This window comes from Mirounga angustirostris, unplaced genomic scaffold (assembly GCF_029215605.1).
Source record: "Mirounga angustirostris isolate CCGP_5_RB_7025 unplaced genomic scaffold, mMirAng1.0.hap1 SCAF_2, whole genome shotgun sequence".
Classification (NCBI taxonomy): domain Eukaryota; kingdom Metazoa; phylum Chordata; class Mammalia; order Carnivora; family Phocidae; genus Mirounga; species Mirounga angustirostris.
Window position 1 is genome coordinate 40,446,260 of NW_026991710.1, and position 14,353 is coordinate 40,460,612.

Genomic DNA, 14,353 nt, shown 5'->3' on the forward strand with positions numbered 1-14,353 from the left:
AAAATAAATCATTCTTATAGAACTCTTATGTCCTCAAAAAATATTTTTTTAAAACATGATTTAAAAAAAAAAAACAACAAACACCTGTTGTTTAAGAGGAAGAAAATTCCTAGGAATAGATGCTGTATAATTTTATAGTAAAGACAATGGCTTAGATTTAATTTTGGAATTTTTGAATGACCAGGTTAAAGTATGACCCCAAAAGAGTGTGCGAACATTTTCAGCATACTATTTTTGCTATAATGAATAGCTAAAAAGGACAGGATGTCTTAAGTGTTGCCTCACTTTGAAGTTCTGTGCTCTCCAAGGGCACAAACAGAACTGGGGATATTTGCATAATGAGGAAGCACATAATGGCAGAAAATTACTTTCAACAGTTTTAAGTGAGAGGATAATTAAGGAATCAATTTAATTCATATCCTGCAGGTTGCTGAAAGCAGAGGGAACCTTTTTGTCCTGCTCAACAGGAAGAAAACAGACTTAAAAAACAATTTATGACTCATAGAAAGCTGTATTTGGTTTCTTAAAAACAAAAAGATATCTGGGAGTTTCCTGTGCTTTGCCTTGGTCCAGACAGCAGAGGCCTGACCCTGTGAGGGGCTTCCACATCCTTTGGGTCAGGCCAGGCTGGGCTCCTGTCTTGGGCCATCATTCGGCAGGAGGTTCTCCAACGGTGTCCCCTGCCATTCTAAATGCTCCTACTTCCCTCATTAAAGGACTCGGGGCTTTTTATGTTTTGAAATCCCAAAGTAAGCCAATATACTTTTTTCCCCTTTATACGTTCTTTCTTACCTCTCATGAAAAAAACCCAAAAACTTGTTTATGACATTCTTCTAATGATAGGTCATTAGAATATTAAAGTGAACAATATTTTAATAAATTATATCACTTTTAGACCTCAGTAATGCAAATGCATGTTGCTGGGTTTTTTTTAAGGCAATCGTTTTCAAAATTAAGATATGTTTCCACTAACTGTAACTCTTCTTTTTAAATACATGCTTTTCAAACGATTATGTTAAAAATCTCTCCGTATCTAATTTATTTAGCAGTGTAATCAGGGAGGGATTCAATTGCACACTTTATTAAATATTACCTTGTCATTTATTAAATAGTATCTCTCAAGATAACAAAAAGGTTTCTATGTGTGTGGCTTCATGGGGATTCAAGGGGCTGGGGTAGCTCAGAGATGAATCTGCACTTGCAGGCGCTGGGATCCGGGCCCTGGGGAAGCGGGTGTTCTCTTTGGCTTTCTGCGTGCTTGCCCTTTCCATCTACTGTTGTGTTACTTGCTAAATGATCCGCAGCTTTCAAAAGGTTGCTCATATAAAAAAAAACTCTTCCAGAGAATTTCACTTGCTTATTCCCTTTTGTTGCAAATTTCTCTGATTTTTCTCCTCCTGTTTTAGCTAGGTTATCTTCTTTCTGCTGCTATTCACTCATCTCCCCTAGTTCAGCTAATTTCCTATTGTATGTACATGACTTGTGAATTTATCGAACTCCTTCTCATAACTGTTCATATTTTCAGTCTGTAAAGCCTTTTTTCCAAGACTCAATGAGTGACAGAAAAAAAAAGAAGAAAGAAAATTCAGAGTTAAGTTTAAGCAGAATGCGAGGTATTTGGGTTCTTCATTGTTCTTGAGAGGAAATTATTAAAAAATCATACTCTTTTTTAAAATTATGATAAAGAGCTCTAACACTTTCAAACAAATTTTAACAGATGATTTAAAAATCGGTACATTCCTGTTTCAGAAACCTTCAGAAGGAAAGAAAGTAAGGGAAAGAAAAGAAGGAAGCCAGCAAAGAAAGATGAAGATAATGTTAAAAGGGAAAAGGAAAAAGTAAAGGGAGACAGAACTTGTGGAGTCACAGAATATACTATGCCCTCTACTTAAGACTCGGGGCCTTTGCACATGCAATTTCTCCTGCCTGGAAACCTAACCTCACCCTGCTCCCTAGGTTCTCGTCCAGGGATCTTATTTTGGTCATTCCTATTCAGCCTTCAGTGTCGAGGCAGACTTTTGCTCTCTGTGCCCCTGGAGTCCTATGCTTTCATTGCACACTTATCAGACTCTAGGGCGATTGTCTACTTATTTGCTTGCACCCCTACTGTAAGGCCCACAGGGGCAAGTATTCTGTCTCCTTTGATTTTCACTGCATTTCTGGCACCCAACCCAGTGCTCAGCAATATGTGGTAGGAAACAAATGAATTGGAGACTGACAGAGAGGTAGAAGATAAAGTAGGGAAACAGAGCAGAAAAAGACTCAGACTCAGAGGAGCATTACGCTAAACAAATAATTTTATTCACTATGATTTGAACAGTGGTAGCTTACATCATTACTGTAAAACTCCTTTATATGCATGAAAAGGATAAAAATTTAGATGTGAAATTTCACAGAGGAAGTGACAGTAAAAGATTTGAGATCCCCCCTTTAAGATAAACTCCAGAAAAATTTCCCTTTAGCATTATCTGTCAGCATAACATTTGCTTACCTTTGCTATTCGACTAGCTGTTTCTTTGCAAAACTGAGTTGGGCTGTCAAAATGCTGGATTAAGTGAGGCAATAAGCAAAGGATGTTAAGAGGAAAGCCTATCAAAAAAACAAAAAGCAAACAATAACCAATTTTATTGCACATTATTTAAAAACTAAAGGTATTTTTTTTAATGGTTCACAGAAACCATTTTCTTTTTATTTTTTGGAGCACCTGATCTTCTACATTCTTTTTTGTTGTTGTTTTTACCAAGGAAATTAAGCTATCTCATATATTCAAACAAACAAGTCAACCCATGACTAGTTGTGGAAAAGCAGAAATTAGTAGACTTCAAAACAAATTAGTTTACATTTCACTACATTAAAAAGCAGAGAGTTGGTGCAATTCTATTAACATCACCTGACAACTGGGAAGGATCCACCAGCGTGTGTTTGGAAACAGCAATGAGTTTACTGAGGAGGTGCACGGTCATTTCTTGCGTAGAGACTGAGGTAAAACCCTTAAGGAAGAGCTGCTGAAGGCCTGGAAAGTTATTCCATTTCAATTTGCTTTGTACATTTTCAATCTTCTCTCGACTCTCCAATTTATCCAAAGGCAAATGGATAAGCAGTTTGTTGAGAAGCCTAAGAGCCAGGAGGTATTCATATTCATAATCTGATTCCAATAAAGATGCTGCTATCCAAAAAATGGTGGCCATCAAGTTGGTAGGCTCAGTAGTGGACTGCACATCATACATTCCCTTCTCTCTCAGAGAGGAAAGGCTTCTAGTCCTTGCTAAACTATTGCTATGGTTTATCCGTCCATCCATTATATCCAGTGTGTTACTCCGCCGCCGGTCACCTCTTCGGTCACCAATTAAACTTAATCTCAGAGAGTTACTTCTTGCATTACTGTTATATCCCAAGTAACTGCTACTACTAATGGGACTTGTGCTTAGATTGAGTTGTCCAGTGCTTTTCCTGTTAGCTGCATACTTGTTTCCCATTATAGGATCATGGTATGAGGTTCTTTACAAAAAAAAAAAAAAAGAAAAGATAAATGCATGTACAGTCACTTCTTTTGCTACATTAATTTTACTCTTGAAAACACTGAAAAAACACTGTTACCAGGAAAAATTACGTTTGAGTCTCTCTGACTTTGCTTACTTAAATTTCAGTTCTTTCCTCCATATTAAAGCAAAACATACAATGGTGTCTTTCCTACTGTGGCCAACCGTTTCCTGTGAACTGGAGGATGTTTGATTTGAAGTGAAAATTCTGCCACAGTTATCACGGACAACTTTCAGCTCTAGGATTTAGTAAACGTTATGTCCAAAGCAGAACTCATCTGTCTTCTCCCCAGACTTGATGGTCCCCATGTCCTTATTTTTGTCAATGCACACTCTTTCCCCCCCAAAAAAATCAAGCTCAAAAATTTATTTTCGATTTCTCCTTCTCCCTCACATCCGATTATCACCGATTTAAAAATAATGACAGAATGCTGCCTAGAGGTGCCAGCAGTATGCAGAAGCACTAGCAACACTGAAGTCTGCTGGGAGAGACAGAGATGGGAAAATTCATAGTTTGTTAATTACTGTTATTAAACTCTGAAGAAAACCCCCGAGAGAACCCCCAAAATGGAGTAATTCGCACCACCCTCAGGGAGTTAGAAATGCTTAGCTAGGTGGTGACATCCGAGATGGGTCTTGAACAAGCACAAGCCAATTCGGGATTTGCAGGGAAGAGAAAGCGGGAGAGGAACAGTTTGCAGCGGATGTGCGTGGGGAGGGGCTGGCCGGCTGTGGGGCAATGGGATGGTGGGCGTGGCAGGAATGGCGCTGGTCCGTGGTGCTGACGGCCCGCTGCACAGCAGAAAGACCTCTGACCAGGACCTCAGAAGAACAACACACCACTAACAGCTCCGTCAGACTTTTCACACGGTCTCCCTGTCCTCCTGTGCCCAATGGTGATCCACCTGAGTTGTTTGGTATTATTCTCACTACCAATATGAGAATAATATAATGTCATAGTTATGCATATTTAGCTACTGGAGTTCTATCTACAAGTCTACATTTTGTCTGGCTTAAATTCTTACTGAGAAAGGGCAGAAAGAAGATCATAATGCTTCATGGTTTCAGCCAAAGTATCAATTGCAGATTCCAATGTGAGAAGAAGCTCAATCACAAATCCCTAGGGGGGGAAAAAAAAGGGCAGATTTTCATTAATTATGCTCTGGAAAAAAAAGAAATTGCAACAGACTTCCCGATGAGATTTAAAATTAGAACAAACTCAACATTAATATTACAAAATGATTAAACTCTTGAGCAACATGATCTTGCTGATTGATGAAAAACTCATCAAACTAATGGTTATAATGGCACAATTCACCCAAAATTGCTCAGGCCAAAAATTGGAGTCATTTTGGTTTCTTTCTCTCACATCTAAATTAAACCCATCAGCAAGTCTTGAAAATATTACTTTTAAAATATATCTGAAATCTGATCCCCTCTCTATACCTCCACAGCCTCCCTTAGTCTAAACTACCCCCATTTCAGTGTGGACTTTTACAATAAGCCCCTTAGCTGACTCCTACTACCCTCCTAAGGGCTCTACCTGGCCTCTGGAGTTTTCTAAATAGCAAATTATATCCATTACTTTTCCTCTCAAAGCCTAGAAGTATTGTTTGCCATCAACTCAAAGTAAAAGCCCACCTCGCACCAGGGTCTACTAGACCTCACATAATCTGGACCTGCCCACGTCAACCTCCTGACGTTAGACACCCCCATCCAATACACTAGCCATACTGGTTTGCTTCATGTTCCTCAAAGAAAGGTCTATTGCTTCTGCCTCAGGGCCTTTGCACTTGTTGGTCCTATTTATCTGTCTGACATGTTCTTCTGGATTATCACAGGCCTCAATTCATTGACGTATGTGTTTAAAACTCATCTTCTCAGGGGCGCCTGGGTGGCTCAGTCGTTAAGCGTCTGCCTTCGGCTCAGGTCATGATCCCGGGGTCCTGGGATCGAGCCCCGCATCAGGCTCCCTGCTCCGTGGGAAGCCTGTTTCTCCCTCTCCCTCTCCCCCTGCTTGTGATCCTGCTCTCACTGTGTCTCTCTCTGTCAAATAAATAAATAAAATCTTTAAAAACAAAAAAAAAAACCCCCAAAAAACCCCTTACCTTCTCAGATGATCATATATAAAAACAACTCCCTCTCCCCTGCCACTCTTTAACCTATTACTCTATCTTGTTATTTTCACACCATTAAACACTAAATAAAATCATGTTACATATTATTGGTGGATTAGAGGCTTATTTCTGCAATAGAATGTGAGCTCCAGAATGCCAGGAACTTTCTCTTGTTCACTACTATATTCAGTGTCTAGAACAGTGTTAATAAAATCACTAGTCTGTATAGACGTAAGTTCTCAATTGCATTATTTCACTTAATTTATCTTAAAAATTCAGCACTCTTCATTTAAATTTAACTTCCTATCTCTTTTACCTTGTGGTCATCCCAAAATAACATCCAAGTGTGTGTGCGTGCATGCGTGTGTGTATAAATGTAAAGCTTTCTCAGATAGGCACTAAGTATTTGATTCAGTTAGTATGTTATCAAATATTATTTACAAAACTGTTTCATAATAACCTGCTTGTTAGCATCTGACAGGAATTCTGTGTAACCATTAGACCTGCTGTGCTCTGTACTTGGCAAATGAGTCCTTGACAATGAGTAACTGCTCAATGGCTACTGAAAGAATTTAATGCAATACCTGTGCATCTTCCCCTGGGTCCCCTACAGTTTCTACAAGTCTGGAGAGAACATCAGAAAGTGTAGTTGCAGAAAGAGGCTGCTTTAGGGCCCTGAAAATCTGGAAGGATCTCCCAGCATAGTGTCGAGAAGAACAAGAAAGTGCTGTTTGCAGAGCAACTTCACTAAGATGATGTTCCAAATGCATTCCTTCTGCGAAGACAAAGGATGGATACAAGTGAGTGCGTCTCGTTGCTTGGAATGCAGGGTTATCATCAGAGGTTAACCATTTTAAACCCAGTGCCCAGCACACTGCCTAGCAAACTGGGCAGGCACTCAGATTTTAGAAGTCAATGCTTTTTCTTTTCATGAAACTCCATGTGCATTTTAGAGGACTCTTCAGTCTAATCTCCAGGGAAGTATTTTTTGAGAACAGGGTTTCTCAACCTCAGCGCTGTTGCCATTTTGGCCAAACAAGTCTTGGTTGTGAAGGCTGTCCTATGCAGCATGCTTGCTTAGCAGCAGCTTGGCCTCTGCCCAACTGGATACCAAGAGTAACCAGTTGTCCCCTGCCCCCCAGTAGTGACAAAAATGTCTCCGGACATTGCCACATGTCCTGAGGGACAAAATCACCCCTGGTTGGGAACCAGTGTTTTAAACAGATACATTTTTACTATAATTTTCAGTATGTGTTAATTTTAGATCATAGAAGCCTGTTACAGTATAAAACAGAATTTAAGTTGGTCATCTCCACCTGTGTTCCTTTAATGTTCTTATTTCCTAATACATAACCACAGTGTAACTTTATGCCATCATATATGAAATGAAGAATCCCAGAACGTCACAAATGACTTTCGTATTTTTTAAGGAGTAACTGAATTTTTCTTGAACCAAAACAAATCTGTTATCACAAATGAGTTAAAAAAGAAAACCTGTCTAGGGGTATCTGGGTGGCTCAGTCGGTCAAGCGTCTGCCTTCTGCTCAGGTCATGATCCCAGAATCCTGGGATCCAGCCTCGATCCAGCCGCACCCCTGCCTCTGCCCCTCCCCCTGCTCGTGCTCTCTCTCTAACAGATAAAATCTTAAGGAAAAAAAAAAAAAAGAAAAAACGGTCTAAAACTTTTTAATGTAGACGTGTCAACTGTCAACTCTTTGCTAAGCAGTATCAGGAATTTTCACATCACATTAAAATATCTCCTTGAAAGTAAGTATTATCTGAAATATTTAATAAAAGATACCTGAGCTTGACTGCTTAAAAACAGAAACCACATGTTTCAAAAATGTAGTTAACTGCTCAGCACTCTTTATGCTAGGATTCTTGGCAGAAACATCCTCATGGTTCCAAAGGGGCCCTCTTTTTCTGAAAACAGAGAACAGACATATTCCCTTGGTTTTAAACTGACATTAACAGTTTCACTCAGTCACCTAAAATGTGTCTTTGCCACTAGAAAGGACAGTAGCGGAATAAATCAAATAGCACGCACACAGTCTACTACTATTTATGTACTTGAATGTGTAATGGTCTATGTTAAGTAGAGGAAGATCCGGGTTCCATGTAATTTCAGCCTTCCATCATTACAGTTAAATTCTCTCAGAGATGGTAGATAAAAGGATGACAGATTCTGCCAAGTGAGAAGAATAGTGATTTCTGCTTCTGTGTTATAGGTCACAGCATAATTTGGAGAGGCTAGACTGTATTTAGATTGTAATGCAAAGAAAATAATTTACTAGCTAAAAATACAGGAATGTTTAAGACCGAATGGTTTCCTCTTCGCACCAGCGTCTACTAGACCTCACATAATCTGGACCTGCCCACGTCAACCTCCTGACATTAGACACCCTCATCCAATACACTAGCCATACTGGTTTGCTTCATGTTCCTCAAAGAAAGGCCTATTACTTCTGCCTCAGGGCCTTTGCACTTATTAGTCCTATTTCTCTGACATGTTATTCCGGATTATCACAGGCCTTTAAAATATCTTTGCATTCTCAAGGCTGCCAGCTTGGTTAGTAAGGGTTAAATTCCTTATTACCTCAGGCCCCAAGTGCCCTGAAAATCTTTTATGTGCTCACACAGCCACCAGTCTGCAACACCTTTAATTCATCCTGTTCATTGCCACGAGACTGATTGTTCTCGAAATATTTAATCGTGTCTCCCACCCTTCCCATCCAGCTCAAGGAATTTCAGTAATTTCTGTTTTCTGGAAAGATGAAAGATCTGTAGCCTGTGGCCTAGGCTTCATGGCCCTCCAGTCTGAATTCTCCCTTGCCTACAAAGTTTTCTCGTCTAGAAACATTTCCCCCAGCATTACAGTCAGACTGGATTACTCACCATTTCCAAACACATTTTATTTCTCACGCCCCTGATGATTCTGCTCTTGCTGCGGAACACCAACCCCCCTGTCCCCATCTATGTTTCTTCCTTACTTATGGTGCCTTGCAAAGAGTAGGCCATAAATAAAAATTTGATGACTGACTGATAATGGAGCTAACGAAAGTGGAATATGTATTCAGATAATACTGTATTCTCTTTGGCCACTTGGTATCGAGACACGATTAAGGCCCTCCTCAGGGATAACTGTGTGAGCACAGAAGAAGAAAGTCTTTGGAGGCATCAAATTTTCTAACTATCACACAATGCACACCTGTGCATTCCAAATCAATGGCACGCCAGCAATGAAAAACAGGGTTCACCGTAGCCGACAAATGAAAGAACGACTTAACGCAGCTATGAGGCTGGAATGGTGAGAGCTGTAACGTTACCTTGAGGTAATGAATTCCATGAGGGTTTTGACTTTTCCATCCTGCTCTACTGAGATGTCGACCTCATTGAGGATAGTGGTGTGCAGATGGGAAATGGCAGCGCTGTTATTTCCTAAGCTGATACTAGAAGAGGTAGAACTTGAGCTAAGCCCTGAGTCAGTCATGGGGGAGGGCTGGTAATCAGGTATAAAATCACCAACACCCGCTGAAAGAGAAAGATGGCCGTGAAAACCAGACAGGAAAGGATCGCACACGCTATTTACACTTAAACTCTCCTTCCTTACACATTCTACGGGACACATGCAGGAATCTTAGCGCCAGCTGATGCAAATCAGCGCTCCTTCCGTGGGAGCCTCGTCAGCACCAAATTCCAGCAAGCGAGTTTGGGGGCCAACACTGTTTTCCACAGCCTACTATTAAAACTTAACTATCTGGATTTCCTGTGAGGTCTTCTGCTGCCATCTGCTGAGGAAAGTTGAAAGTGGCACTTTCCTAATATTTTGGCACATTGACTCAACATGTGTTGAGTCCAGGGTTTCCACAGTGTGAATTGATTTTTCTTATGGAAAGGATTCTATACTTTCTGCTTCATTTTACTTGAAGAAAGGTAATTTTCAAGTCTTTGTAATATTTATGTCAATTATTAAATTCTTTTACAGGTTGTTACCAATGCCGATCTTCACAAAATGGCAAGAGGAGTCTTAAAAACAAACTATGGAATTTTAAATAAAGATGCTTTAACATAAAAGAGGCATAAACTTTATTCTGTTAATCTTTTAATCACATTTTAAAAGCTGAAATATTTCCTAATAATTGTTTTCTTACTAACTACATGGGTTTAAGTAAATAACGGTTTTTTTTTTTTTTCGGGTTTTAACTAAGTAACTTTCACCCTGTATCTGACATTATATGACTTATAAAAAATGTAATTTTATTTCATTTTTTAAAAACAATTATTTTCTAGATCTATTAGTAACTTGATACAGACAAATGATTTAATAAGTAAGTTAGGGCTATTAGGAAAGAAGAAAATATAACTTGCAAAGTAAAAAAATTCACACCAATAGTGAAATAACTTTTATATTAGAGTCAATAATTTGGACCTCATTACTTCAAAATGTATGATTTGGAACTCACTAGACTTAAAAATGCGTAACATTTTAAATATAGTAAATATAGGGGCACCTGGCTGGCTCAGTCAGTTAAGTGTCGGACTCTTGGTTTCTTTCAGCTTAAGTCATGATATCTCAGGCTCGTGAGATCGAGCCCTGCATTGGGCTCCACACTCAGCAGGGAGTGACCTTTCCCTCTGCCTCTACCTCTGGCCCCGCTCACATGTGTGCTCTCTCTCTCTCTCAAATCTTTTAAAAAATACATACATACAGTAAATATAATCAAGTGAATAAAAAACTTTAAATGTCTTCCTTTGTCCATTTTTCAGCTCTTGAGAGCACGAGGAATCTAACACAAGTTCAACATCTTTTCCATTAACTGTGCTCAATCAGCTAATAAGCACTCTTTCACTGATCTTCAACTTACGTGTTGAGAACTTAACATTTTTAAGACAAAGACCCTTTTTAAAGGCAATACAGACTCAAATACTCCAAGCTTAATTCTTTTACTAGTTAATAAATAATGTATATGGTACTTAAACTAATAAAACTACATTAAAAAAAAAGTATTTCAACTTTTATTTTATTTAGTTAACTTTCTCCATTGCAGATTTCAACTTAATGAAGCACGATTCCACTGTCAATCAAATTGGGCATTTGGAGCAAATACCTGTGAAAGTGTAATCTAAGTGTGCAATCTGTTTGACTGTAAGCACCCTGGGCTCATTGAACTCCTTGTTCCTGAGAAGGACAGAAGCAACAGTGCGGATGTTACTGTTGGATCCCATTACTATTAGTAAGTGCAGAAGCAGGCGCTTACAATGCTCATACACCTCAGGGTGGCAGTGGTCAAACCCTAGAAAGGACAGGAGAAAATCATCATCAGTAAAGAGAAATAATGAGTACTCTTGCTTCCAAACACATATTTTAAAGAAAAGCAGACATTACAGAAAATATTTTGTAGAAGATGATGTACAACACGAAAATATTTATTGGCTTGGAATTCTTATACCCTTTTACAGTAATGGCCTGTTGTCTTAGAGCAGCAGGGAGAATCAAGACAAGTTTTCAATGTGTTTTCTGTCTAAAATTTAGCCATCTATTAGGAATTATTACTCTGAGGGTGCCTGGGTGGCTCAGTTGGTTGAATGTCCGACTCTTTTTTTTTTTTAAAGATTTTTATTTATTTATTTATTTATTTGAGACAGAGAGAGAGAGACAGAGAAGGGTCAGAGGGAGAAGCAGACTCCCTGCCGAGCAGGGAGCCTGATGCGGGACTCGATCCCGGGACTCCAGGATCATGACCTGAGCCGAAGGCAGTCGCTTAACCAACTGAGCCACCCAGGCGCCCTGAATGTCCGACTCTTAATTTTGGCTCAGGTCATGGTCTCAGGGTTGTGAGACTGAGTCCCATATCAGGCTCTGCGCCGGGCATGGAGCCTACTTGGAATTCTCTCTCCCTCTCCCTCTGCCCCTCTCAACCCTGCTTCTCTCCCTCTCTTAAAAAGAAAAAAAAAAGTTATTACTCTGTTGCATAACACTTTATGTAAATAAATTTCATAAAGGCAAGCATTTTTTGTGTGTAGCGCATAATGCAAAGTCAGTAGATGTTTGACTACCGAAGAAATGAAGTAATACATATATAATGAGTGTGCATATCAGGAAAACTTCAGAGAAGATGGCTACCTTGACTTGCTTCAGGAAGTCAATTCTATGAGCGTGAAAAGTACCGCTGATGTGATGGATCCCACGTGTCTGTTACCGAGGGCCCAGTGGAGTTTCAGCTGTAATAATCAGACTGTCCAAAATCCCAAACTTTTGGGAAACACTTAGAACCCATTTTAATTTTCCATTTACACGGAAAGTTTCCAGTTCCAGAGGTAAATTAACTTTACTCTTGCTATAGCTCCCGAATTTCTCCTGCTAGAGGGTTAAGTGTGTTTGTGAGCAGTGGATGGGGCCGCAGGACAGGAATGGGAATGTGGACAGAGGACCTATTTGTGGTTAAGAGAGAGGTGAGGACTAACTCCCTACTGGACCACAAGGATCACTGTAAAAAGTGTCATGGAAATGATACACAAAAACGCGACAGCAGAAACACTGAAAAACTAGATTGTCTTGAAATTATCACCGAAATATAATGGGACATATAGAACCAATATTTATTACCTATAAAAATTGCATGAAGAAGAAGATGGAGGTAGCTTCCCCATTCCACCTTCACACTGTGATCAATGATCAGATCAGTCAAAAGGATCACGGCTATGTTACACCTGTGACAAATGAGAATGCTATTAATGTCCTATCAGAGTAAGCCTGGAGAAAATCTTATGCCAGTTACTTGAAGACTTGAACATTGTATTTTATGGAAAAATACAACTTCTCAAGAAAAAAGAAGAAAAGAAATATAGCTGAAGAAACCATTAAGTGATAGTTTTAGAAAAAACATTACCTGCTAAGGGCTCCCCCAAGCCAAGGGCCATAATTTCTTCATCTTCGACCCTGACACCTAGCACGCACACTGCTTGCCCCATAGTAGGTGTTCAGTATGTGTTTGATATATTAATAAATTTTGAAAGAATGTGGTAACTGTTCTATTGTGACTTCAATAAGTAGAATTCAGTTTAACACAATTCAAAATAATAGTGCCTCGTGCCATAAAATATTTTTCAGATGTAGTAACTGGGTCCCAGAAAGGTCAAGTAACTATGCCAGACACCCAGAAAAGCAGCAGCAGAAGTAGATTTAATAATATTAATTGTAAACAGAATTCTGAGTTTGTAGATTTCTTGAACTCTAAACACATGGATCTCATTTGTTGCAGTATCAAACGAAAGAAATGGCTTTTTATTCCATGTTGTCAGATAGCATAAAGAAAGCTGAAGGTGTTAAGCAGCAATTTGGCTCATATGAAATAGGAATGATGCTGTAGTCCACCTGTGAAGAGGTAATCCAGGTGATGACGTTTCAGGCAAGTAATCCACCAGTGGTGACCAGCAGCCTCCAGCTGGTGGGAAGGGTAGTGGCTCTCCTTGATTATGCTCCATCACTTTCAGTCGCCAATTAGAATAAAGTGGCATTGAATCACCTATCAAAATAAAATGATCTCATTTTCTACACCATCTATTTTCTGCCAACATAAGCAAACTCTAGTAAGACACCAACTATTTATAGCATTGGAAAGTGATAAAAAATAACTTCCCACTCTTTTGACATAGGTCTGCTAGGAAGACCTGGGTATAAATATTATCAAGTCAAGCAAATCAGAGAGAGAAAGAGCTATCAATTCAGGTTCCATCGTTTATATCAAAGCAAAACTACATTCGCACTCCGTTAGATTCTGGAATTGATGTCCAAGCCATGAAACCACATCATAGGTGAAGCTGCCTTGTAACAAGGGCCTTCTGGTAAGTTACTCAATTCTAAATTTCCTGAGATAGGGCCAATATAAACCCAACTTAAAAGGAAATCTGCTCTACCACAGTGGGGCTGCAGGGTGCAGTAAAAAATGACATCAGGAAATGTGAATTCTGTGTGACATGGGTAAGTCACTTAACCTCTCTGGACCTCAGTTCCATCATGTGCAAAGTGAGGAGATTGGACCAGATTATCTTCAGGGTCCCTTCCCAGTCTGAAGGCTGGTGCTATTCCACTCTACCCCAGTGTTAGAGTGAGACTCAGATAGACATTCACTTTGCAATTGCAAGGGAGAACTTTTCAGTAAAATGTGAATCCACAGAAAAAGAGCAAACCTGTTAAAAAAAAAAGCAGGCTGTAGCCAGTGTCTACGATGCTTCTTGAGAACCAATTCTTATGTTCCTTTTGATTTATCTATAAGGGAACCTGTGCTTTGAAAACAAATTTCCCACATTCATGCTGCTTCTTAAAATCAGGACATTTCAGATTACGTTGGACCACCACCAGTGGCAGTTAAATACTCTTCTTAAAACCAATTTATCAGAAAAATATATTCACTGATATCAATATAATAATTAATAATACGCCTCGCCATTGTAGTTATAAAAAACATGTGGAATTTATTACTTTTTTCTTCTTCATAAGATCCTCCAGAGCTGCTACTGTATCGAGATTCTAGTCTGTGATGTTGACGATTTAAGTGACTGCTTAGTCCACTGTAGATGTCTAGGTGCACATAGCTATGGGAATGATCGTGGCAGTTAGTCACAGTTCATGGTAAAATGGTATTTGTACTTTCGGTTTCACTTTCTACGTTTAAAAAAGAACACAGTACATAAAAT

General features: G+C 39.3%; 1 protein-coding gene across 9 annotated transcripts in view; it reads right to left on the reverse strand.

Moving 5' to 3' along the window:
- FRYL (FRY like transcription coactivator) overlaps window positions 1–14,353 on the reverse strand; it is a 259,892-nt gene that overhangs the window by 44,645 nt on the left and 200,894 nt on the right. For all 9 annotated transcript variants that reach the window (XM_064584457.1, XM_064584461.1, XM_064584460.1 and 6 more), the window contains 10 exons: window positions 14,139–14,251; window positions 13,032–13,182; window positions 12,264–12,367; window positions 10,765–10,950; window positions 8,983–9,187; window positions 7,458–7,579; window positions 6,241–6,431; window positions 4,565–4,659; window positions 2,891–3,498; window positions 2,492–2,589 (listed from right to left, as the gene is read on the reverse strand). In XM_064584457.1, coding sequence (XP_064440527.1) covers window positions 2,492–2,589; window positions 2,891–3,498; window positions 4,565–4,659; window positions 6,241–6,431; window positions 7,458–7,579; window positions 8,983–9,187; window positions 10,765–10,950; window positions 12,264–12,367; window positions 13,032–13,182; window positions 14,139–14,251 — 1,873 coding nt within the window. The remainder of the gene's footprint in view (window positions 1–2,491; window positions 2,590–2,890; window positions 3,499–4,564; window positions 4,660–6,240; window positions 6,432–7,457; window positions 7,580–8,982; window positions 9,188–10,764; window positions 10,951–12,263; window positions 12,368–13,031; window positions 13,183–14,138; window positions 14,252–14,353) is intronic.